The following is a 27,300-nucleotide window of genomic DNA, read 5'->3' as shown; positions in this document are numbered from 1 at the left end:
CATGACCACCAGATGAAGGCACATAAAGTACCTACTGTATTCACTTCCTATATAGGGTAGTGCCAAATAGAGGCTAGATAGCTACCCTATGGTGGAAGGAAATCAAAGTCAGTAGTGTGGATGGATGTCCCCACCAATTTGTCCTCACAAAACTCTTGCTAAGATAGGTGGTGGTTAGGAACAAAATGCCCACAGAGAAGCGTGCACACCCCAAGAAACAAAACACTTGATTATGAACCTCACTCAGAATCAGAGGCGAGAATGGTTCGTAATCACTATAGGCTTTCATATTTATTCTATACAAACTAATACATTATGCTTTGAACAAAAAATAAAAAATTTTGTCCAAGATAGATTGCAGCATGCTGCGTGTATATATATAGTGCACAACCGTGAAAATCCCAACTGGATTCTTTACCAATGACCATAAATCTAGTGTGAAACAATAATGCTTTGAAGAATATACATTGGTATGCCAAAGGCACAAATTCAAATCTTTACTTCAATTCTTGTTGCCTGGAGTCTCACCCCCACAACCCAAAAATATGTGCATGCATGGTAAATGAATTGGCCACGCTAAATTGCCCCTTAATATTTGAAAAAAAAGAAATTCATAATTATATTTTAAAAATGCGTATTGCCTTTATAGACGGACGGGCATTTACTTGATTACTTCTGTAATCACCATTGGCCACTATCCTTGGACAGGGATCCATCTCCAGTTATTGACAAGTATTCAAATCAGATCAAGGAATCATTTCACTTCATTCAATTCGCGGAATACTGCAGCCAAACTCCAGTTGGATTCCTGGGATGTTTAACTACAAGATAGAGCAATGAAAAATAATTTAGTATCCAGAACAGTGGTTAGCTCTGCTGCCTCACAGCTCCAGGGACCCGGATTCAATTCCGACCTCAGGTGACTGTGGAGTTTGTACTTTCTCCCCGGATGTGCATACGTTTCCTCTGGGTGCTCGAGTTTCCTCCCACAGTCCAAAGATGTGCAGTTTGGTGGATTAGCCAAGATAAATTGCCCCTTAATGTCCAGGAATGTACAGGTTACATTACAGGGATAGGGCAGGGGCCTAGGTAGGGTGCTGACTAGGTGGGCTGAATGGCCTCCTTCTGACTGGAGGGCTTCTATGGCTCTGAGATCACATGGCAATCCACAATATATTCAAATAAACTAGGAAAAGTAAAGAACACCCTTGTTGACTCCCAATACCGAGATAGTAGGTAATTAAAGATGCACTTTGGTTCGTAGAGAATGAGATGTGATGCTGAACCCAAAAACATCCATAATAAAGAACCGAAAACCCAACAACCTAATCATCAGATATGGAATATGTCTTATGAACTTCAGGTTTGAAAATTCACATGTTCCCTTTTATCCCCATGTGAGTACTACAGCAACATTACCGTGTGATCAACCAGTGAGATGTTTCTATGACATACTGATGGGGAAGAGGAGAAAAGAAATCACAAGCTCTTAAAAGTGCTTTCGAATATTATTAATGCAGACAAGAGATACAACTGTTGTATACCTGCCGCAACTGTATACCTGTCACAGCATTAGCCAAACAAAACATTGGATTCAAACATTCCATTCACCATCACAGGCTACAATGTCGCTGTCCCCTTGTGACTTGGTATAAAACACAGAAACAAGACAAACACGTCGCATAAGCGATGTTACCTGTAAGCTTCCATGGGAGGTGTTTGAGGAATGTTGGGATTGTTGACGGTGCATCTGTGCTAACTGTTGCCTCTGCATCTGAACAAGCTGTTGTTGATGGGTGTGGTACTGCTCTTCTGTTATGCCATCTGTTACTAGACAAGGAAAAATGTTCATATTTTAATATATCAGTTGAATACCAAAATGTTTTTAAAAATTGATTTTCAAGTTAGCCAAGGGCACAGAATGACAAATATTTCAAGCTTTTTAAAAAAACGTTTGTAGGCTTGTGTGGTGAAGTTCAATATACACCCTAAAAGTGGTTTCCTGAAGTGGTTCCAATGCACATGCATGAAAGAGTACATGATAAAACAAATGGAACTATAACGTGTACACACAGATGTTACTTTTAAATCTCAACTTATTGGTTATAATGACTTCCAATTATTGCTCTGTATTTACAAATTCTGCTGTCCACAGCTGAAGGAGTCACGGGTCTAAAAGAAACAGAAAGACTTAAAAGCAGCATTACTCACCAGATATTTTATTCCTACTGGTGATCATGGTACTTGATGGTAAAATAGAAGACGTTGGAATTCTTTTTTTATTCACATTCTGTCCTAATTTTTTGGAAGTACAGTGGTTATCGCTGTCCTGAAGCGGAGATAACCGAGGCTGGAAGTGCCGTAATCGGCATGCTTTGATATTGCTTAGTATTTCACTAAGTGACAGTCTATTTGTAAAGTCTTTATTGGAAGAAATGGTCCATGAGTCATCAGACACAAAAGCAGCTGGGGAGCTAGATGACAGCATTTCTGGGTCAATTTGGCGTAGAATGTGATCATGATCCGTGGATGCACGATCTAACAAAAACCTAGAAGGAAAAGAACAAAAGTCTGCTTTAAATCTCCATAGCTGCTATGAGCACAATGATGTACCAGCTCTTATGGTTGCTATAAGTGCTGCAACTAATTAAATTAAGAATCTGTTCAACCAGAACGAGAACAAAAAGGTGAATATACTCCGCAGGTGTGGCAACATCTGTAGAGAGTGAAACGAGAGAAACAGTCGATGTTTCAGGCCGATGATCTTTCAGTGAATCTGGTTCTAACGGAAGACCAGCAACTTGAAACGCTAATTCCATTTCTCTCTCCACAGCTGACTGGATATTTCTTTTGTTTTATTTCAGATTTCCCGCATTCACAGTATTTTGTTTGTACCAGAAATGTTAATCTAATTGTATTATTTATTGGTACCTGAAGGGTGAAACTTTGACTCTTGCCAGACCATTTTTAATATCATATCAATCCCAAGAACAGATGTGAGCAACAATTGAAACTGAAATTGAAAATCGCTTATTATCACGAGTAGGCTTCAATGAAGTTACTGTGAAAAGCCCCTAGTCGCCACATTCCGGCGCCTGTTCGGGGAGGCTGTTACGGGGATCGAACCGTGCTGCTGGCCTGCCTTGGTCTGCTTTCAAAGCCAGCGATTTAGCCCAGTGTGCTAAACAGCCCCTTAAAAACAAGGCTAGTTTTTAAAACTTTCAACCAATTCGGAGCTTCGTAACATAACAATATTGTCATATCAATTTCTCACAATTTCAAGTCGTAAAGAAACCGTCAGCAACACGTTTGCCAGACTATCAATTGTAAGGATGCGAACTACTAGAATATCTCAAATTTCCTTTGAAACATTATGGCTTATTTTATAAATCGCAAATCTTTTCAATAGAACTCTTTTTCCCTCATTTTTAACCACTTTTAAATGTAATTGAAGAGAAACCTTTATGTGCAGAGCAAAACATGCACCCAACAAGACCAGGGTTGTCGAAAAGGATTTCAGTGTCCACAGAACTGAGTGATTAGGTCACCACGTGATACAAATTTATGCAATATATTCATGAAGCAAACGCATAATCTTTGAAAATAGGTTTACAGTTTTAAACCGGTCAGCTATCAAGTCTTATACACTCAGCACCTGCCAGGAAAGCAGTTTCAACTGGATATTGCAAAGCAAGCGCCTACTGTATACACTCTCAAAGGGTGGCGAGAAACTGTTAATCAAGTCAAAACAGAAAATATGGGATAAGCTCAGTCAGTCTGGCAGCATCTGTGGAGAGAGAAACGGAGTTACGTTTTGAGAAGAGTCACACGGACTCGAAATGTTAACTCTGTTTCTCTCTCCACAGACGCTGCCAGACCAGCTGAGTTTATCCAACATTTTCTGTTCTTATTTCAGATTTCCATCATTCACCGTATTTCGCTTTTATGTTAACTGAAAACAATATGCTCCAGTTTATTTTTTTTTAGAAGATTGATAAAAGAGAAAAAGTTTACTCCTGATGAATTTTTGAATGATATATTAGGAGATTGGGTATACAAAAGAATTAACAAGTTATAAGGGTGGCAGAGTAGATAGCACTGCTGTCTCTCAGCAGCAGGAACCCGGGTTCGATTTTGGCCTTAGGTGGCGTGTGTGGAGTCTGCACCTTCTCCCTGTCTAAGTGAATGGTCGCCTTCTGCACTGGAGGGATTCTATAAATTTATGTATCGGCTTCTTGCCCTGGTTCTTGCTCTCTCATTTGCCATTTCCAAAGACAAATTAGGATAGCCACCATAATCATTCTTTTTTACGTCATCAGCACCCTATTTCGGGTGTTGGTGTTAATGGAGTGAGCAGAGTTTCCAACCAAGCAGATGTAGATTTAAGCAACTGAGGAAGTGATCAATCAGCAACAGTATTCTCTCAAAATGGAGACCGTGCACCCAACAAGACCAAGAACCTCAGAGGACATGTTGGCAGAGTGACATTCTTTCAGATGCCAAGTTCTCATACTCTGACTCACACAGAATTCTCCCGCAGTGTGCCTCAATCAATACACATTACTATTTGACGCATTTCTTTCTCGGAAAACACCGCACATTCCCATCTGAGCATCCAATGCTCACGCGAACCTAGACAAGAACCTTCTTGCACCCATGCCTCAGTGAACCTCCACAAATAGCATTCTTCGTGTTGCACAGAAACCATTACATACAACAGAAGAAAGCACACAACCTACAGAGGAGAAGAGACAAGGGGCGGAATTCTCCGACCCCCCGCAGGGTCGGGGAATCGCCCAGGGCCGGCGTAAATCCCGCCCCCGCCATGGCCGGAATTCTCTGCCACCAGGGAATCGCGCCCCGTCGGTCGGCGGGCGCCCCGTCGGTCGGCGGGCCCCCCGCGGTGATTCTTCGGCCCGCGATGGGCTGAAGTCCCACTGCTGTCAGGCCTCTCCCACCTCTGTGCTGGCGGGGGAGCAGGCGGCGGGGAAATCGGACCCCAGGGATGTCCCCACAGTGGCCTGGCCCGCACTCGGGGCCCACCGATCGGCGGGCGGGCCTGTGCCGTGGGGGCTCTCTTTTTCTTCCGCCGCCACAGCCTCCACCATGGCGGAGGCGGAAGAGACCCCCTCCACCGCGCATGCGCCGGTGGTGATGTCAGCGGCCGCTGACGCTCCGGTGCATGCGCAGACTCACACCAACCGGCGAAGGCCTTTCGGCCAGCCCCGACGCCGGGCGGCGTGGCGCCAAAGGCAGTCGGCGGAGCGGGAGCCACTCCGGCGCGGGCCTAGCCCCTAAGAGTACGGAGAATTCCGCACCTTTGGGGAGGCCCGACGCCGGAGTGGTCGGCGCCACTCGGCTACGCCGGGACTCCCCGCCCCGCCGGGTAGGGGAGAATTTTGCCCAAGGACTGGGCCTCCAGTGACAGGACATCTTCTAGGCCACTGGTAAATGTGCCCATCTGATCCACTCGGAAAGAGATTTTGTTCCATGAAGGTGCAGATATCAGCAGCAACCTGTAGTGAGAGCCTGAGTTTCCTGAGGCATTGCTGCCGACCTGTATTGAAAGCTGATCTTCTGCTTGTATAGCTTGGGTTGGAGGGTTTGCCTCTTCGAAGATGGACCTCTGTGCACATCCCCTCTGCAATATGATGGAAGGGAATATGGTTGAGGAGAGTTGCGCCTGCTGCTGAGGACAGTTGACAATGTTAAGCCCCATTGACCATCAGCAGAGGGAAATAGTGGGGCTGCATAAGCTGCTACCGGTTCATTCTGAAGACGGGAAGCATGGGGGTGAAGTTGTGTGAATGGTTTGACTGATGAAGTGCTTTTCCTCGCAATCACCTGGCAAGCACTGATAGCACTCACTGGAAAAATCAGCGCTTTGAACAATAGCCTTGTACCTAGCCATGGCTGCAGCTTTTCAGCATGACGGATCACACCCTTCACAGCTTCTCAGTTTCACTGAGGAAGTTCATCATGCTGTAAGCTCACCTCAAAACTCCTGGGTTGGAGCGACAGCGTTGAACTCATGCATTTGAGGGAATCAATGTACAAAAGAGGGACAATTTAATAAAAATCATGAATATTGTCACATGTAGGCTTACATTAACACTGCAATGAAGTTATTGTGAAAATCCCCTAGTCGGCACACTCCGATCCCTGTTCGGGCACACGGAGGGAGAATTCAGAATGCCCAAATCACCCAACAAGCACATCTTTCAGGACTTGTGGGAGGAAACCGGATTCGGCACCCGGAGGAAACCCACGCAGACACAGGGAGAACGTGCAGACTCCGCACAGACAGTGACCTAAGCGGGAATGGAACGCGGGAATCTGACGCTGTGATGCAACAGTGCTAACCACTGTGCTACCATGCCGCCATTCAGCCCTTAAAAAAAGAGGCAGGGTATAAAAATGCTACAGAGTGACAGGTCACAATAGCTTCTACAAAAATATAGAAAATTAACAAAATTATAAATTGCCAATGTTTGCAAAAAATGTATTAAAATAAAACCCCTACTTAAGTGTTACTTTGAGATCCAGGCAAATAGTAAGACCAGGTTTCCATTATAAATGATCCATTATGTTGTTGGATGATCAATATTGCATAAATAGTTCCATTAGTTGAAACTATCTTGCAAATGCAAAACTGCTACGTTCACAATTCTCGAAAAAATTCAAAGACTTCAGGGCGGAATTCTCCACTCCCGCGCGGCATCGGGAAGGCCGTCGTGAACTCGGCGGAGTTTCACGACGGCCTCGGAGGTCGCTCCTCGCACCCTATTCAACCCCCCCCCCCAGGGGGCTAGGAGCGGCGTTCCGTAAATCTCGGCCGCCAAGAGTGACGCGACGACGGCGCTTAAGTGACGTCAGCCACGCATGCACAGGTTGGCCGGCTCCAACCTGCACATGCACGGTTGCCGTCTTCCCCTCCGCTGCCCCGCAAGACGTGGCGGCTTGATCTTGCGGGGCGGCGGAGGGGAGAGAGTGCGTCCCTTGGAGACGCCGGCCTGACGATCGGTGGGCACCGATCGCGGGCCAGTCCCCTCCCGAGCACGGCCGTGGTGCTTACTCCCCTCTCCGCCCCCCACAAGCCACAAACGAAGCTTTGGCGCCATGTTCACGACGGCAGCGACCAGGTGTGGTTGCCGCCGGCGGGAACAGGTCAGGAACGTCAGTCCGCTCGGCCCATCCGGGCCGGAGAATCGTCGGGCACCGTGAAAAAACGGCGAGCGGTGATTCTCCGAGCGGGGGGTGGGAGAATCGCGGGGGGTGCCAGGACGGCGTGTTGTGAGTCGCCCGGCCCTCCCGCGATTCTCCCACCCGGTGTGGGGAGCGGAGAATCGCGCCCCAGTTCTTTCATTTTTAAAGAATCAAAGAATCTCTACAGTACAGAAGGCCACTCGGCCATTCAAGCCTGCACTGAGCCTCTGAAAGAGCACCCTACCTAAGCACACAACACCAGCCAACGTTTGGACACTAGGGGGCAATTCAGCATTCACCTGCACATCTTTGGACTGCCATGATGTGGAGCTGCTGGCGTTGGACTGGGGTAAGCACAGTAAGAAGTCTTACAAAACACCAGGTAAAGTCCAACAGGTTTTCTTTGAATCACTAGCTTTCGGATCACTGTTCCTTCCTCAGGTGAAGGAGCAGTGCTCTGAAAGCTAGTGATTCGAAACAAACATTTTGGACTTTAACCTGGTGTTGTAAGACTTTTTACCATCTTTGGAATGTGAGAGGATACCGGTGAACCCCACGCTGACACTGGGAGAACATACAAACTCCATACAATCACCCAAGGTGGGAACTGAACCCAGGTCCTGGCACTTTGAGACAGCAGTGCTAACACTGCACCACCGTGCTGGCCCTTTTAACAACTTTTATCCTAATATTCCCAATATGACAATCAGACTGTAACGAATCTTGAACAATATCACAGAATTAAGAAATTAAAAATGCAACACCACTGCTAACTCACAAGTTCTTTTCATTTTTCTTTGTAAGTGGCTCAAAACGTTCACGTACCTTCCTCCACGACCTATGCGTCTCCGTGCTAAACCTATGCACCTTCTTGGAACGGTGAGAGTGGTTAAGCAGTACCTGTACCGTGACTCGCTTAGCCCAGCTGGTTCAGGAGTTTTCCATGGACAAGTATTCATCTGATCCAAATGAGGCTGTAATGAAGCAGAGATTTATAATATATAATAAATGATCATGAATTATAAATAATAGATTGCCTTTTCACAACTCAATAAAGACTTTTATATACATGACCTAAAACAAAAAATTTGTTCAAACCACGGAAAAATAAATTAAGGGGCAGAATTCTCCGACCCCCCGCAGGGTCGGGGAATTGCCCGGGGCCGGCGTAAATCCCGCCCCTGCCGTGGCCGGAATTCTCCGCCACCCGGGAATCGGCGGGTTGTGAATCGTGCCCCGGCGGTCGGCGGGCCCCCCCCGCGCCAATCGGCGCCCCCCCCCCCCCCCCCCCCCGCGCCGATCGGCGGGCCCCCCGCAGCGATTCTCCAGCCCACGATGGGCCGAAGTCCCGCCGCTGTCAGGCCTCTCCCGCCGGCATGGTTTAAACCACCTCTGTGCCGGCGGAAGCAGACGGGTTAGGTGTACAGGTGAGGTGGATTGCCAGGCTAAATTACCCCTTGGGTGTCCAGGGATGTGCAGGTTCAGTGGTGTTATGGGGAGAAAGTGCAAACTCCACACAGTCACACAGAATTGGAATTGAGTCCGGGTCCCTGGCGCTGTGAGGCTGCAGTGCTAACCACGGAGCCATCATGCGGCTAACAATCTCCTTTTGAGGCCAGGAGTATCCATTATCCTGTTGAAGAAACTGCATGTCCAGAAATTCTCTGATTTCTTTAGGATCTTGTTACTTGGCCAAATTTCCCATCAAGTTACAGTGTCTCTTATAATATGGCCATTTTTCCCCAGAAAGCATTTGAATCCAGGTCCTTGGCGCTGTGAGGCAGCAATGCTAACCACTGTGCCACCATGCCCCCTTAAATACACAATGATTTGACACCGGTGCTGATAATTAAGGGATGGAACACAATAGATAAAAATAGTTTTCAGTGTTAGGTGTCTAGAGCTAGGGAGAAACAGAAGAAATTTAGGAGCAGGCAGGTCATCTTTCCCAGAAGATTTGAGGCTGTGGAATGAATGAGACAGGGAGTGTGTCAACTTCAGGAATTAGTTGGAAGGTAGTTGAAAAAAAGAGGAATGATGGAAATTGGAAACAGGCAGCCCGGTGGCACAGTGATCATCGCTGGTGCCTCACAGCTCCCGGAACCCGAGTTCAATTTTGGCTTTGGGTGACTGTGTAGTGTTTGTACTTTCTCCCGGTGTCTGCATGGGTTTCCTCCAGATGCTCCGGTTTTCTCCCACAGTCCAATGATGTGAAAGTTAGGTGGATTGGTCATGCTAAATTGCTCTTAGTGTCCAAAAGGTTAGGTTGGGTTACGGGGATAGAGTGGAGGCATGGACTAAGTAGGGTGCTCTTTCTAAGGGCTGGTAAAGACTCGATGGGCCGAAGGCCTCCTTCTGCACTGTAAATTCTATGATTCTATGAAACATAAGGTTGCTGTGCTTGGAGGATAAACAACCTGTTGTCGTGTTGTAATTTCAATGTACTAAAAAACCCATAGCATAAATTTACTAAAACAATGCATCCACACATTTTCAAAATGGTAACTTTAAAAAAATGCACCATTTGGCGAACATAATAGATAAAATAATTTGGAATAAATTTTGAATCACTGTTATATGCGAAGATGTTACATGTGATATATATGCATATATATTTTCTTACAGCATAGTACTGGCAACCTGCTTTCCTCCTGAAAGCAAAAAGTCCATCGGGATCACTGTCTTCTTCTGGCTCCGATACAGGAGAAGGGACCTAACAAACAAAAACAACACATCAGTCCTCTTTGCATATCTACCAAAAATAATAAATGTCAGTAACAGGAAACTCAATTTAATCTACCAACAATGCACCGGTGGACAAATTTCCTGCGTAGAAAATTAAACTACAGCAGTACATAATATTAAGGTGTATCATCGTGTGACATTCCCCCTTTCCTATTATGAAGTAAATCAAGTCTCTTAAATTCATACTCCTCTGATTATTGTGCTTATAAATTAATTGGCAGGTACAACAGATTGGTGGTGGTGGTTGGGGGGGGTGGGGGGGGGGGGGGTCAGAGGGAGAAAGGAACGCAGAACGGTGTTGGTCGTTGGGTGGATGGCTTGAGTCAGGTCAGTTGGTTATGAGGGGCATCAATTTCAACTACTAGCATGTAGATCTCCTCTCCCATCCTTAAGCCCAGCGAAGTCCTAATAAGACCCTTAAAGTAATTTCAATCAGCTGGTCTGCACTACTACAAATACAAACAGCGTTTTCAAGAAATTAAAATATATTTTCCCCCACAAGTATCATGCAATTATAATGTAGGCATTTTATGAAGCTATTGTACATGCAAATGTATAAAAAGTAGAATGCCCAAGTCAACTGTTCCAGGAACAGATTCACAACAATCTCTTCTGAGATTCAGATTAAAATTAAGGTGTATTGCTGGAGCTATGTAAAATAAAGTTTGTTCCAAGGCTCCTTGATGATCACTGTTGACATGGATGTTGCTTTTGCCAACATCGAGCTTAACTTCACAATATCCAAATCAAATAAAAATTATCATTGACCATCTTTGAAACAGGGAGTACGGCCATGTTTAATCTCTCTGTAGTGTAGTAATTGTAGAAAATACAGATATTTTAGGAAATAATTTATCCTACTCATTTAAAATGTCACTATGCTCAGTGCAGTACCTTGCTTTGATAAAACTCTGAACCCACTATCAATTTATATACTGACAGGTTTTACCTGGGTGTAAGACTCTTCATCAGAGCTGAGAAAATCATACTGTTTAATGTCCCTCTTCACAGCTGGTTGTAATTCTGTGCTAGTCTTATGGTGCAAAACGACACAGTCCGAAGTTCTATGCTTCTTCTTCACATATTTCTTTTTTACTCTCACAGTATCAGTAACCTCCTCTTTGAATGACATCAGGTGTGGTTGTTGCTGCTCAAAAGAAACAACATAAAAGCAAATTAAGTAATCTAGTTTCAGTTATGAATATTTTACACAAACTATCACAGTTCTTAATTAAAATAACACATTCCTACTATAGACTGGGTTTATATTCAACCACAGGAGTTGATGACATAAGAGATGGTGTTGGCTACAGCAACCCAAAAATCAATCTCACTGCCTTATTCACTCCCTACAGTGCTGTACCTTCTGCTAAAAATGTTTACTATTGCTTCTTAAACTATATGCCCTGCTTGTTGCTCAACCTATGTCAGGCTCCAGAAGCCAAAACTTCACCTCGCCTCTCTCCTTACTATAAAACTGGTGATTCTATGTCATTGACTTTCTGAACAGAAGAAATAATCTTGTTCTATACATCCCTTCAATACTCTTGGTTGTTTTCAAAAACCCTTTAATTTCCTTAATCACTTCTGATCCAGTGGAAATATTACTACAGTACTTTTCTCCAGAAAGAGCGAAGTTGTTAAATATAGCCTACTCTATTAATTTGAAGCAATTTTTACCTGTCAATCAATTAGAATTATCCAATAGTTCAAATTATGCGATTCAAATTAATCCATTTAAATAAAATATTGCCGCAAAATTTCAATTTAAAGATCATTCCAGGGGCAGCACGGTGGTGCAGTAGTTAGCATTGCTGCCTCACGGCGCCGAGGTCCCAGGTTCGATCCCGGCTCTGGGTCACTGTCCATGTGGAGTTTTCACATTCTCCCCACGTGTTTGCGTGGGTTTTCCCCCACAATCCAAAGATCTGTAGGATAGGTGGATTGGCCACGCTAAATTGCACCTTAAAATTGGAAAAAATGAATTGGGTACTCTAAATTTATGGAAAGAAAAGATAATTCCAATCAAGAAATGTTGATTATAAAAAACGTCTTTCTATTCTCACTTAATCTATTGCTTGGTTTCCGCTATACATTGTGTTTTGTCCAGCTCTTTCTTTCAGCGCATCCAATTTTCTGGGGAGCTAGAAATATATTTTGTTAGGTAAAATAGTCAATATCCTTAAGATTTGGCAGCACGGTAGCGTTGTGGATAGCACAATCGCTTCACATCTCCAGGGTCCCAGGTTCGATTCCGGCTTGGGTCACTGTCTGTGCGGAGTCTACACATCCTCCCCGTGCGTGCGTGGGTTTCCTCCGGGTGCTCCGGTTTCCTCCCACAGTCCAAAGATGTGCAGGTTAGGTGGATTGGCCATGATAAATTGCCCTTAGTGTCCAAAATTGCCCTTAGTGTTTGACTGGGTTATGGGGATAGGGTGGAGGTGTTAACCTTGGGTGGGGTGCTCTTTCCGGGAGCCGGTGCAGACTCGATGGGCCGAATGGCCTCCTTCTGCACTGTAAATTCTATGTATATGTAAAATATAGAATTCAACAATATAAAATACATAAAATCAAATTATCAAAACAACAAATCAGAGGACAACTTCAGTACTCTGGTTATGTCACAATTGTAGGTATATATTCAGTTCTCCTGAGGCATAAGGAAGTCACTTAAATGGCAAGACAGTGCATAGGAAAGCCACAGGATTTTCCCTGTCACGGGTCTGACGTAGGAGAGGTTGAAGAAACTGGGGTTCATCAATTTTGAGAGGAAACATCTAGACGGTGACCTTAGAGAGGACAAGTAAAAAAAATTTGAAATGCATTTTGATGGTAAATCAGGAAAATGGCTTTTAAATTAAACTGGAGTGTGTAAGACAGGTGGGGCAACTTAAGAATAGTAACGGCAGAATTGAGACAGATATTAAGGCAGAGACCAATGGATTCACGGAACAAACTCCTGGTTAGAACTGTAAAAATAAGAAATGGATTTAAAAAGCAGCTGAATACTGCAATGGGAGGTTTTCGGGGTTTTTCCCGGATAGATGAATGAGCTCATGGATTTCGTTGCCTGTAATTATCTTGTGATTCAAGAAGACAAATGTAAATTAAACTTTAATTTTATTCCATTTTGGCTACTTTGATTAAAATCTTTTCTGAACGCTGCTCTACACTGCTACTGAAACACTAGCAATAATGTAACTCAGATGTTGCAACAAATAGTAACCCTTCCGCTTGCTGTCCCTTCTATTTTTATTTCAACTTTTTGTTCCTCTTCCCATGAATAAAATGGCTTCCAACTTCAACGGCCCTTTAAAATTTCCAACGTATTTCACATACATTGGGCGCGATTCTCCGCTCCCCACGCCGGGTGGGAGAATCGCGGGAGGGCCCCCTGACTAATTTCACAACCCCCTGGCGCCCCCCGCGATTCTCCCACCCCCGCTCGGAAGAATCGCCGGTCGCCGTGAAAAACCTGGATGGGCCGAGCGGCTTGCCGTTCGCAACCGTTTCACGACGGCGGCAACCACACCTGGTCGCTGCCGTCGTGAAATCGGCGTGAGATGCCTGACTGTGCTCAGGAGGAGACAGGCCCGCGATCGGTACCCACCGATCGTCGGGCCGGCGTCTCAATCGGACACACTATTTCCCCTCCGCCGCCCCACAAGATCAAGCCGCCACGTCTTGCTGAGGGGAAAGACGGCCACCGCGCATGCGCGGGTTTGAGCTGTCAGCCGTTGTGACCCCGCCGGGAGGGGAGAATAGGGGCCGAGGAGCGGCCTCCGAGGCCGTCGTGATTTTCCCCAGGAGCGGAGAATTCCGCCCATTGGGCGCGATTAAACCAAAAGCAACCGGGAACTGCCGTCAGCTTCCCGACGCTCAGCCCAGTGAGGCAGTCGCCACTATTAAATATTAATTAGTCTACTTAATGTGGGCTTCTTGCTGCAAATCATGATCCCACCGGCTGATTCATTGGGCTGCGCTCACCAGCCCCCTGCCTCCTGCACAGCCAACGCCACTCAATCCCTCCCATTACAGCCCATCTCCCCATGAACCCCCAGCCCCCTCCCCTGGGGTAACCACACGTGCGGCTAACGATGTCCTTCTGAGTCTATGCAGTGGAAGTTGGCCCACAAATCGATGAGAGTGGGCCCAGACAGGCAGTGGGGGTGCCGGATATCAGAGTCTTCACCCCTTTGAGGAACGGACCCTGGAGGTCCAGGGTGGGGTGGTGGTGGACTGACAACATGTCCATTCTCCCCCAGAATCTGCAGCCAATGGCGCCAAGCCATCCAGGGTGCCCCGCCGCCCTGCCTCCCAAGAGATCACCTCGGAGAAGAGCTCAGAGAATGCCACCATAATAGTCATGGGCACAGCTATCATCCACACCCCCCACCAGTCAGCAAATGTCAGCAACACTCCAGCATGGGGGTGAAGGGGGGGCGGGGGAAGAGGTTGAAGGACAAACGAGGTCATGTCCTATATGTAAGAGAGGGAGACACTTCCTGGTCCTGGGAGTTGGCCACATATTCCTTCCCCTGCAGCACGTCACGCTGCTGCTGTGCCAGGATGTGGAGCACACAGCAGACCATCACAAAGCAGATGACCCTCTGGGGGGTATACTGCAGTGTACCACCAGAGTGGTTGAGGAATCGGAACCAGATTTTGAGGAGTCCGATGCACCGCTCAATGACAGCCTGGTGGTCGCATGGACCATATTGTATCAGGTCTCCGCATCGGTCACCAGCCTCCACACTGGCATCATTCGCCAGATCCTTAGCAGGTACCCCTTATCCCCCAAGAGCCAACTGGCCACCCTGGAGTGGTCCTCGAAGAGGCCGGGAATGTCTGTCTGCCCCAGCATGTAGCTGCCATGCACACTCCCTGGGAAACGTGCACACATGTGCATGATCTTCAGGTGGTGGTCGCCCACGAGCTGAATGTTCAGGGATTGGAACCTCTTCCTGTTGATGTAGGGCACTCCCAGATGGCTGGGTGGACTCAAGGCGACATGTGTGCTAGCTATTACCCCCTGGACCTGGGGCATCCCAGTGATGGCGGAGAACCCTGCTGCACGGGCATCCTGTTAGGCTTGGTTCATGCCAAAGTTTATGCCCAGGCAAACAGGGCATTTGTGACTTCACGGATGCATTTGTGGGTGGGCCGTAGCTTGTGAGATGCCACACAAGTCCCCTCTCAAGCCCTGGTAAGATCCTGAGATGTCGAGGCTCAGGCTGCTGTGATCTTGAAGGCTACCGGGAGCAGGTATCCTACTCCACGTGGTGCCTCCCGCAGTGTCCAGGCATCACGGACTGATTGAAATGCTGGGCAATAACTCCCACTTGCTATATGGGGCATGCCTACCCAGGATCTATCGGTTAGCATTGTACAATGTAATTGCTGGTATACTATGTATTCTAGAATCAGTTAATCCTGGAATCCACTTGGGATGTGTGAAGTGCTCACTTAACTACGATTGCCAATTCCCAAATAGCTAAAGCCTTTCACCGCATGGTCAGAGGTCTCCGCGGTTAGTGGGAGCTATGGGTGGTCGGTGGGGCAGGGGTTGCCCCTTGTACAGGAACATGTGGTCTTGGGGTCGGCATGGTGTTCCTTGGGTTCCCCCAACAGGCTTCCCCTCAGCTTCACCTGGACTTTTGGCGCCCAGGTGATCACTTGCTGGGGAGGCGGTTAGATAGGGGATCGCTCCCGTTAATTGTATGGAGCTAGGGCTTAAGTGGTGATCATTGGTTCCTCGCCATGCTACGGCAGGATCCTGATTCTGGCAACGGGGACGGGCCAGTTGGATAGCAAACAGATTGGCGCCCCGCACGGTTCTCGTTTTGGCCTCTCTCACGATGTAACGGCCTAGTTGCGGTCTCATTTGAGCGCAACGCGGCCATTAAATTGCACCCATTTTGTACATGAAGGTAGTGTTGAAAAATTGGTCAGACTGTTAATTTACCAATAAAGTGGTATTCGGACAGTCACTAATGTAGTGATTAAAGAGAGTATGTTGAACATGTCTGAGAGACTGTTACAGTAAGATGAATTGTATGATCTGTGATATCAGTAACTAAACAAGTTCTGAATAAATATACGTACTTCAAATCAATTGATTGGTATTCAATAAATGTAGAGTACCCATTTGTTTTTTTCCCAATTAAGGGGCAATTTAGCATGGCCAACCTACCTCCCCTGCGCATCTTTAGGGTTGTTGGGGTGAGAATGTGCAAACTCCACACAGACGGTGACCCAGGATCGAACCCGGATTCTCGGCGCCATGAGGCAGCAGTGCTGACCACTGTGCCACCATGCTGCCCATCAATTAATTTGGTTAACAAAAATAAGAATCACTATGAAATCTCCAAACACAGAATAGTCCAATATCAGTATATGCAATATCTGCAAATTTGATTGATCAATAAACAATGGAAAATCTGACACAGAATTTGTACCTTAGTTTTGCTTTCTGGTGCTTTGTAATGATTGCCATTCTGAAGAGATACTGGACTGTTGGAGATCATCTTTTCTTGTTTCAGAGTCCTCAGCTCACTCATAATTTCTCCACCAAAGTCACCTATATGGTACCTATTCAAACAGTAATAAATGTTCAGCAGTTCGTCCAGATTAGTATGCTACCAGCAAAGTTCGGACTAAAATCAGATGATAACATACTTTACTGCCATTTTATTCTCATTTATTCATGTGATGCGGGTGTTGCTGGCTGGGTCAGCATTGTCCATTCGTAACTTTTAAAAATCAACCACAATGCTGTAGGCCAGACGAGGTAAGGATTGCACATTTCCTTCCCTAAGACATTAGTAAACCGGATGGATTTTTGCAACAATGGTTTCATGGTCACCATTCCAGGCTTTTATTGAACTCAAATTTTACCATCTGCCGTAGTGAAATTTGGACCCAGCTCCCCAGATCTTGCCCTGGGTCTCTGGATTAGTCCAGTGCCAATACCACTGCCTCCCCTGATCTTATTGAATGGCAGAGTAGGCTTGAGGGGCCAAACGTCCTACTCCAGCTCCTAATTGGTATGTTCCTATAGGTTGGGTGCTCTAATCACCTAAAATTAATAATAATAATAATCGCTTATTGTCACAAGTAAGCTTCAATGAAGTTACTGTGAAAAGCCCCAAGTCGCCACATTCCACGCCTGTTCGGGGGGCCGGTACAGGAATTGAGCGCGCGCTGATGGCCTTGTTCTGCATTACAAGCTAGCTGTTTAGCCCACTGTGCTAAACCAGCCTCTTATTTCCAATTTATTTTCCAAGTCAAGAATTCCTATCTTTTCTTTAATATTTGTTCACAGGATTTGGGCGTTGCTGGCTAAGCCAGCATTTATTGCCCATCCATAATTGCCCTTGAGAATGAGGTGGCGATAAACACTCAAAAAAAAAACCATGCTTGATTGATTTGTAGATGGATTTCTAAAACAAATTTAGAGTCTCCAATTCTTTTTTTCCCCCAATTAAGGGACAATTTAGCGTGGCCAATCCATCTACCTTGCACATCTTTGGGTTGTGGGGGCGAGACCCATGCAGACACGGGGAGAATGAGTAAACTCCACACAGACAGTGACCCAGGGACGGGATGGAACCCGGGTCATTGACACCCTGAGGCTTGTACATGGATAACGGAGGGTCAATAATGTAACCCTGGTGTATATCCAAGATCAATCAGGAAAAAAGAAAAAGTCATTTTCTAGCTTTAAAGCTAAAATGGACTTTGCTGACAATAGAAATTCAGAGGTTTCATGCTGCGGCCACAAAGTTTTAACCTAAGAATAAACACTCCTGTCATACCTTTTCTCAACCACATCCAGTGTAAGATGAAGCAAATCCCTTTTAGTCTTTTCTCGCCTCTTAATCATTTCTAGGATGGTAACTGCCCGGCTGAACTCTCGACGCAGCTTCAACATTTTCTCATATGAAGCTTCATCGTTTTTGCGATTCTGTTAAAAAAAATTGAAATCCTTCTTTCATAAAACAGAAAATGCACCCATAATCAACAGACAAAAAGCTCAGCCAGCTGCAACATTTTGCTCACACAAGTAACATTGTTTTTACAATTTTATATTGTTCTTGGTTTTGAACTGCGACCAACAAAAAGTTGAAAAACAGCACACCAAGGAGAGAGCAGTTTACTCAACTCTAGTCACACTGAATAAATCAACAACATCACAAATAGAGAACTTGTGCAATGCTCTGCCTTGATCCCAACTTAAGAATTCTGCAACCCAAACACTCTTACTTCATACAAATCTAGTGTTTTTGCTAGTGAGGGATTCACTCTTATCATCTCCTTATTCTTGAACTGTACATCTTATACTGTGCAAGATGCTTTCAAACTTCCATCAATACTATTCTGAAGCCAATTACTAAAGAATGGGAAAGATCAGACGAGGTGACCCTAATGTGCCTTCCACAAGAGAAAGCACCCAGCCCCCTCACCACAATCTTCACTTCCTCTATTGAGATCAGGAACTGTACAGCAGGGATTAAACCATGCTCACCTTTCTGGTCTGCATCTTCTCTGTTCTCCTTCGAAAAGCAACATATGGATCATTGTTAGTGGAGCCATCTCTTTTCTCCTGTTTCACCAAGGGGATGAGGGAGGGTGCCTTGCAGTTTTTGCGTTTTCTTGCCCAGTAATCATAAACGGCTTTTATCAGGTAGTCATCTTCTTTCAAAAGCAATCTGGCCTCTTGAATAGATACAAGCTGAAGAACAAGATAGTTACAAAAAAAAATTTACTATTGAATGAGATCGTAAAACTAAGCGAAGGCTTCCTAATCTTATGGCTCACAATTTCTGAGTTCATTTATTCATAGTAGCAATAGTAAACAGTGTGGCCCGTTGAGCCTGCATTACAGTCATAGGGTTTTGCAGCACAGAAAGAGGACCTTCAGCCCATCGTGCCTGCGCCAGCCATCAAGCACCTCATCTATTCTGCTCCCATTTTCCAGCACTTGGTCCGTTGCCTTGTATGCTATGCTGTTTCGAGTAGTCCTCTAATGCTTCTTAAATGTTGTGAGGGTTCCTGCCTTTACCCAGAAGGTGATGGGAATGTGGAACTCACTGCCTGAAAGAGTAGTAAAATGTTTTGTCTTAAATCCCCTCTAACTCTCCCACACGTGCCTTATATCTATGCCCCCTGGTTACTGACTCTTCCTAAGGGGAAAGATTTTTACTATCTACCCTATCTATGTCCCTCATAATTTTGTACACCTCAATCAAGTCCCTCCTCAACCTTCTTTGTTCTCAGGAAAACAACCTCAGCCTAACCAGTCTATCTTCGTAGCCAAAACGCTCCAGCCCAGGCAACAACCAGTAATCGCCACCATTCAATTTCATAGCAGATCTTCTGCACATCTACACTTTCCTGCCCACTCTCCATAACTTTTGGTCTCCAGGAGACCAAAAATCTGTCCATGTCAGCCTTGAATATACTCAGCAATGGAGTATCACAATGATCTGGAGCAGAGAATTGTAAAGAATCACAATGCTCACTCATCCTGTCTAAGTAGTCAACCCTTGCCCTGAAACTCTGCCTCCATGTCCCAGATTGACCAGATAGGGGAAACAACTTCAGTGTTACCCTGCCAAGTCCCTTCAGTATATTGTGAGCTTCAATGAGATAACTTCTTATTCTTCTAAACTCCAGAGAATACAGACCCAATTTTCTCATCCTTTCATCATAGGGCGTTCTCACCCCAGTAATCAATTTAGTGAACTTTCGTTATATTGCCTACAAGGCAAGTATACAATTTATTCAAGAAGACCAGGGGCGGAATTCTCCGACGCTGGGAATCGGCGGGGGCGGGAATCGCGCCCCGCTGGTCGGCAGACCCCGCGCGGCGATTCTCCGGCCCGCCGCTGTCAGGCCTCTCCTGCCGACGTGGTTTAAACCACCTCTGTGCCGGCGGGAGCGGGCCCGGGGTGGGTGGGGGGGGGGGGGGGGTGTACCCACGGTGGCCTGGCCCGCGATCGGGGCCCATCAATCGGCGGGCGGGCCTGTGCTGTGGGGGCACTCTTTCTCTTCCGCCACCGCGCATGCGCCAGTGGTGACATCAGCGGCCGCTGACGCTCCGGCGCATGCGCAGACTCACGCCGACCGGCGAACGCCTTCGGCCAGCCCCGACGCCGGTCGGCGTGGCGCCAAAGGCCATTGGCACCAGTCGGCGGAGCGGTAGCCACTCCGGCGCGGGCCTAGCCCCTAAAGGTGGGGAGAATTCCACATCTTTGGGGAGGCCCAACGCCAGAGTGGTTGGCTCCACTCCGCTACGCCGGGGGCCCCCGCCCCGCCGGGTAGGGGAGAATACCGCCCCAGAAGTGTGCACCGTACAGGTACCAAAGCCCCATACAATTGTGGCAAGACTTAATTTTCTTATACAAAAATCCCGTTGTAATAAAGCCCAACGTGCCATTTGGCTTCCTTATTGATCATTGTGCCTGCAGGCTGCATTTACCTGTTTCTTTTATGGGTACAACTAAATCCGTTGCCATTTTTATGACTTTCTAAAAAATATTCTGCTTTTCTTTCCTTGCTACCAAAGGGAATAACATTGCATTTGCCCACATTAGACGGCATCCGGCGGCACAGTAGCACGGTGGTTAGCATTGTTGCATCACAGCGCTAGGGTCCCAGGTTCAATTCCCAGCTTGGGTCACTGTCTGTGCAGAGTCTGCACGTTCTCCCGGTGTCTGCGTGGGTTTTCTCTGGGTGCTCCGGTTTCCTCCCACAAGACCCGAAAGAAGTGCTGTTAGGTCATCTGGACAGTCTGAATTCTCCCTCTGTGTACCCGAACAGGCGCCGGAGTGTAGCGACTAGGGGCTTTTCACAGTACCTTTTTTTTTTATAAATTTAGATTACCCAATTATTTTTTCTATTAAGGGGCAATTTAGCATGGCCAATCCACCTACTCTGCACATTTTTGGGTTGTGGGGGCGAAACCCACGCAGACACGGGGAGAATGTGCAAACTCCACACGATTTTCACAGTAACTTAATTGCAATGTTAATAAAAGCCTACTTGTGACAATAAAGATTATTATATCTGCAACCTTCTTCCCTATTCACTTAAACTTTCTATATCTCTTTGTAGCCTCTGTTTCCTCCTCATAGTTGACCATCGCCATCAGGTTTTTATGGTCAGAAAATTTGATACATTACTCTTGGTCTCTTCACTTAATTAATCAAAACAGATTGCAAATAACAGAGGCCCCAGTACTGATCCTTGCGGTACTCTATTTGTTACAACCTGCCAATTTGAAAATGCCCCGTTGGTAACCCTACTCTCTGCTTACCATCTATTAACCAATCCTATATCGTACTAATGTGTTAACCCCCGAAATTCTGACCAACCCCCATCTTGCTAGCAGCCATTTGCAAGCACCCTGTGGAATCCCATTTGGAAATTCAACTAAACTACATCAATGGCTCTTTTTTATCCGACTACAAAAATCTCAATTTGTGGGACATGATTTCCGCTTTGTAAAACTATGTTGCCTCCATTTAATCATACTATGATTTTCTACGTGCATTTTAAGACTCCCTTAAGAGATTCCAGCAATTACACAACAACTGATGTCAGACTAACTAGCCTGTAGTTCTGTTTTCTCTCCCACTTCTTTCTTAAATAGCATTGCTGTTTTCTAATTCCCAATCTGCTGAGACTGTTCTAAAACCTACAGAAATTTGGAAAATCATTAGTGCATCCACTATCTTTGCAGTTACCTCTTTTAGAGCACAAGGATGTAGGTTACCAAGCCCAACGGGGTTTACAGATTTTAGTCCCTTAGGTTTTTCCAATATTTTGTCCACTGTTGACATTAATTATTTAGGTTCTTCACTCTTAATAGCCCCTTGTTTACCCTTTAATTCTGGTATGTAATTTGTGTCTTCTAATGTGAAGACAGACACAAAATATTTGTTCAATGTCTCTGCCATTTCCTCAATCCCCATGAGGATTTCTCTTGTCTCTGCCTCTAGGGGACCAACCTTTACTTCAACTCCTTTTAATTTACTTGCAGAAGCATATACAATCTGTTTACATATTCCTGGCTAGTTTATTCCCTTCCTAATTTTTTCTCCCTTTTAATGAACTTTTTGAGGGAGATGTTTCTGGGAATACAACATTTTATCATTTGGCACTCAATGTTTCCAGGACAATTTCCAGGACACTTCTACTTTGACCCAATAATGTATTCCAACTCAAATCTCCAAAGTGCTGATCCCCACTGCACTACTTCGGAATTTGACATTTAATAATAAGCTTTATAGTGTCACAAGTAGGCTTGCATTAAGACTGTAATGAAGTTACTGTGAAAATCCCCTAGTCGCCACACTGCGGCTCCTGTTCGGATACACTAAGGGAGAATTCAGAATGTCCAATTCACCTAACAGCACGTCTTTTGGGACTTATGGGAGGAAACCGGAGTGTCCAGAGGAAACCCACGCGGACACGGGGAGAACGTGCATGTTTGGCACCAGCTAGCCTCATGGCCTGCACAAAAATGTCAGTTGACCGTTCCAATCTTCACTTATGGGAGATTTTCATCCTAGAAGTTTGGATTTGAGCTCAGCTACTAGAAATGACAAAACAGCATTCTAAACCATTCAGTCGCCCAAATATCAGAATTAATATTTCAAATTCAGAACCTTTATTTGTTTGGTTTTACAGTTCTGATTTTGATTAGATTACATATACCAAGTGAGAAATTGTTATAGTGGGCAATTGGAAAAAGGAATTTCACAGCGTGCAACCCCGAGGCCAGTTGATTTAGTTCACTGAACATTTTGTTTATTTGCTAAAATACACCTGTACATTTCTGCATTCAATGTGCAAGTACTCTAAATGAATTTTTCAGTAGAGTACCTCAGCAAGTGAGTCTTTAGAGCATCTAGATGATAGCTGAATTGAACTGGAGCCAAGATATGAAACTAAGGCAAATCCGCCAAGTTACTCTTGCATATCTCTGTTGCCATAGATTTCATAGAACCTACAGTGCAGAAGGAGGCCATTTGACCCATCGAGTCTGCACCGGCTCTTGGAAAGAGCACCCTACCCAAGCCCACACCTCCACCCTATCCCCATAACTCAGTAACCCCACACAACACTAAGGGCAATTTAGCATGGCCAATACACCTAACCTGCAAATCTTTGGACTATGGGAGGAACCCGGAGCACCCGGAGGAAACTCAGGCACACACGGGGAGAACGTGCAGACTCCGCACAGACAGTGACCTAAGCCAGGAATCGAACCTGGGACCCTGGAGCGGTGAAGCAATTGTGCTGATCACTGTGCTACTGTGCTGCCCAATAATAATCGCTTATTGTCACAAGTAGGCTTCAATGAAGTTACTGTGAAAAGTCCCTGGTCGCCACATTCCGGTGCCTGTTGGGGAGGCCGGTACAGGAGTTGAACCCATGCTGTTGGCCTTGTTCTGCATTATAAGCCTGCTGTTTAGCCTACTGTGCTAAACCTATATATAATTGTTTTTTTTTCATTTAGAGTATCCAATTTTTTTCCCTATTAAGGGGCAATCTAACGTGGCCAATTTACCTACCCTGCACATCTTTAAAACACAATTTATATATTAATATATATAGTTTTTTAAAAAGTACAAAAACTGGAATTTGTTGTTATTGACATCTAATATATCAACAAGGAGTATAGTACCTGATTTCCACTAGCCTTTTCCAGTCGGTCAAACATTTCTTCAAATTGCAGTGGTTTAATCTCCGTTTTCCTATTCAGACGATTGAACAAAATTTCATCTTCAGAGTCCATGTCATAATCTGGCTGTTCACTATCCAGATTAAAAGCTGTAAAAAAGCAGAATGTAAAAGAAAAATGTCACAGAATTTCAAGCAAAATTTAAAATAAATCAATTTTATTAGCAATAAAGATATTATTGCGATGAATCTAATGACAATTAACATGCTAATTTCATGAGCATTGCAAATTAATATCAATTCCCTTCAGTTTGCTCATCAGATAAATATTTAAAAATAAAACTAATATTAATATTAAGTGTGCCATTTACTCAGATTACTCATCTATGTCGAAATAAATCACAGAAAGTTATCAAGTTTTCCAACTGGAAACAACACTGTGCTGTCCGTGCGGAAAGAAAGCTTGAAAATAAGCTATTGCAGGGGGTCCGTTTGAGATTTTCACAGATTTCCTTCATTATAATGAAGGACTGAAAGAACATAAAACCTCCCAAAAGCGCTATGTTCCTCATTCTAAGCTTTGCTGTCCTACATTTACATTCGTGAAGAGATAAACACAGTAATGAGTTTAGAAGTTTTAATAGAATTTGAAAGGATGCAACTTCAGAGCACACAGACTAGCTACTCTATTAGTGATCACTTAGAGAAAGAGAGAGAGAGAGAGAGAGAGAGAGAAGAAAGAGAAATGCACCCTCCAAGTTAGAATGATCTTAAAAAATCAACAATGACGGTGAGGAATCCACAAATCAGTCCAGAGAATAATTAGACTTACGCTGAATGTGAATGAGCTGTTTTGGAACCTTGAATTCTCCCCTGTACAGACGATCATAATAAGAGACATTACTTTCTGCCTCAGGCACTGGAATAACCATATTCTCCCTTTTTTCTCTGAAGACCTGCTGGGCTGAAATAGCTCTCTGTAAATGATGCTCCTAAAAGAACAGAGGGAAACTGCATTATTGCAACATTTTAAGTTCAAAGCTTTCCCAATGGCCGAGTGATACAAAACTATGTAAATTCAGGAAGCAACAAATGTGATCTCTGCTGTTTTCCCAATTTCAACTCAAACACAACAACGGCATGTAATTTCTTGCTACGAAATCAGAGCAGGGAAAAAAAGCTCACTTCCTTCTAGAAATTGTATATGCGAACATTCAATTTTGCTAGAATTTAGCTTTACTGTGGTGCTCCACAGTCAAACAGCTAATCAGTATTTAATTTCAGGGCAGCACGGTGGTGCAGTGGTTAGCACTACAGCATCACGACATCGAGGTCCCAGGTTCAATCCCGGCTCTGGGTCACTGACCGTGTGGAGTTTGCACCTTCTCCCCGTGTTTGCGTGGGTTTCGCCCTCACAACACAAAAGATGTGCAGCATATGTGGATTGGCCACACTAAACTGACCCTTAATTGGAATTTAAAAAAAGAATTGGATACTCTAAACTTATTAAAAAATATATTTAATTTCAGCATACAAATGGCCACTGGCAAAAGTTACTGAAGGAATTGCAAAATCTGTATTAAACATATTGCATCATAAGTCATCTTCAAAAGGAGGGAGAAAATTTAAAACTGGATAGCAAATTTTCCAACAGATACTTGCAATACAATAAAAGCTTTCTGAAATTTGAGATACAGGAACTCAAATTGTATTTTTAGATTGCTCAGTAGAAAGACATGAATACTGTCGGTCTTGGTCAAGCCAGCCAGATTACCTTGCTAGTATTAGTTTTTTTAATGGTAATATCATGTTTCAGCACATGTTCCATTGTTAAAATGTGGTAGAATTGGAGTTCTGAAGAACAGATGAGACTTTAATCTATACAATATATAAATTTTCAACCAACTCGGCAGTCAGCCAGATTTTTATAACACGAGACAAATTTCCATCAGCTGATTTTTAAAATCTATTTCAGTATTCATATGTATCCGATTTATTTGGATTAATGATGATGGTTTTTAGGGAGCAAATGGCACAGAAGATTGCAATGGACTAACATCAGCTGGCAAGAGGGTGGTTGGGACAAGTGACATTATTCTGGGGCAGGTTAAGAATGAGTCTGAACAGGCCAGATTGTACAGCGCTTCCTGGTAGGTTATAAGATGCAAAGGAGAACTGAGTCAAGCTGAATCAGGGGAGAACATGGGGAGTGGGTCTGGTCAGACTGGGGAAGGGTGTAGTAAGAGAGTGGATCTTCCGTTTGGAACTTCCTGCAATTAAAATGGGCTGCAGTCAATTGGAGATTTTAAAAAGGCATTGACAGTGAAAACCAGAAAGCAAAAACCCTTTGGTGGATAAAAGATCTTGCAACATTCACCCAGGGCAGGGAAATTTTCCCACTGCAAAATTTATTTCCCAATAATAATAATCTTTATTAATGTCACAAGTTGGTTTACATTAACATTGCAATGAAGTTACTGTGAAAATCCTCCAGTTGCCACACTACGACACCTGTTCGGGTACACTGAGGGAGAATTCAGAATGTCCAATTCACCTAACAGCACGTCTTTCAGGACTTGTGGGAGTAAACTGGAGTTTCCGGAGGAAACCCACGCAGGCACGAGGAGAACATTCAGACTCCACACAGAGACCCAAGCCGGGAATCGAACAAGAGTCCCTAGTGCTGTGAAGCAACAGTGCTCAGCACTGTCCTACCGTGCCACTGTTATTAATATCACAAAAATATAAAATTGTTCCTTTTTGTTAATGGGACATTTCGGTGTGCAAAATTACTACCTCATTTTCCTACATTACAACACTGTCATTACTTCCAAAGTATTTAATAGACTGTGAAGCAGTTTGGGAAATCTAATATCCTAGAGCTAACCAGTGACCAGATGGTGAACAGGACTGGCCATACAAAGACTGTGGCTACCAGAGGTTAGGAATCCTGAAGTGGGTAACTCGCCACCTGACTCCCCAAAGCCTGTCCACCATCTACAAGTCAGGAGTGTAATAGAATAACTTTCCACTTGCCTGGATAAGTGCAGCTCCAACAACACTCAAGTAGCTCGACACCATCCAGAACAAAGCAGCCCACTTCACCTTCCACAAACATTCAATCCCTCCATCTCTGACAAACAGTGGCAGCTATGCGTACTATCTACAAGGTGCACTGCAGGAACTCACCAAGGTTCTTTAGGCAGCACCTTCCAAACCCACGACCACTATCATCTAGAAAGAGAAGAGCAGCAGATGCCTGGGAGCACCATCACCTGAAGGTTCCTCTCCAAGTAACTCACCATCCTGACTTGGAAATATCCTTCACTGTTACTGGATCAAGATCCTGGAATCCCCTGCCTAACAGCGCTATAGGTGTACCTACACCTTAGGGACTGCAGTAATTCAAGAAGGCAGCTCACCACCATCTTCTTGAGGGCAACTCTTGGCAGTGTGGAGGAACAGAGGGATCTTGGGGTCCAGGTACATAGATCCCTCAAAGTTGCCACCCAGGTTGATAGGGTTGTTAAGAAGGCGTATGGGGTGTTGGCTTTCATTAACAGAGGGATTGAGTTTAACAGCCGTTAGGTTTTGCTGCAGCTTTATAAAAACTCTAGTTAGAACACACTTGGAATATTGCGTCCAATTCTGGCCGCC

At 44.9% G+C, this 27,300-nt stretch overlaps 1 protein-coding gene across 3 annotated transcripts in view; it reads right to left on the bottom strand.

Annotated features, from left to right (window-relative positions):
• Nucleotides 1-27,300, bottom strand: part of epc2 (enhancer of polycomb homolog 2 (Drosophila)) — a 77,084-nt gene that overhangs the window by 9,548 nt on the left and 40,236 nt on the right. For 2 of the 3 annotated variants that reach the window (XM_038789980.1, XM_038789982.1), the window contains 10 exons: nucleotides 24,476-24,635; nucleotides 23,648-23,793; nucleotides 18,479-18,685; nucleotides 17,769-17,917; nucleotides 16,410-16,542; nucleotides 10,901-11,098; nucleotides 9,830-9,919; nucleotides 8,032-8,180; nucleotides 2,212-2,549; nucleotides 1,697-1,830 (listed from right to left, as the gene is read on the bottom strand). In XM_038789980.1, coding sequence (XP_038645908.1) covers nucleotides 1,697-1,830; nucleotides 2,212-2,549; nucleotides 8,032-8,180; nucleotides 9,830-9,919; nucleotides 10,901-11,098; nucleotides 16,410-16,542; nucleotides 17,769-17,917; nucleotides 18,479-18,685; nucleotides 23,648-23,793; nucleotides 24,476-24,635 — 1,704 coding nt within the window. The remainder of the gene's footprint in view (nucleotides 1-1,696; nucleotides 1,831-2,211; nucleotides 2,550-8,031; nucleotides 8,181-9,829; nucleotides 9,920-10,900; nucleotides 11,099-16,409; nucleotides 16,543-17,768; nucleotides 17,918-18,478; nucleotides 18,686-23,647; nucleotides 23,794-24,475; nucleotides 24,636-27,300) is intronic. The other variant, XM_038789981.1, reaches the window with a different exon arrangement.

Source organism: Scyliorhinus canicula, chromosome 2 (assembly GCF_902713615.1).
Source record: "Scyliorhinus canicula chromosome 2, sScyCan1.1, whole genome shotgun sequence".
In the NCBI taxonomy this organism is placed as follows: domain Eukaryota; kingdom Metazoa; phylum Chordata; class Chondrichthyes; order Carcharhiniformes; family Scyliorhinidae; genus Scyliorhinus; species Scyliorhinus canicula.
Note: the sequence above shows the minus strand (reverse complement) of the source record. Positions and strands in the feature narration are given on the sequence as shown.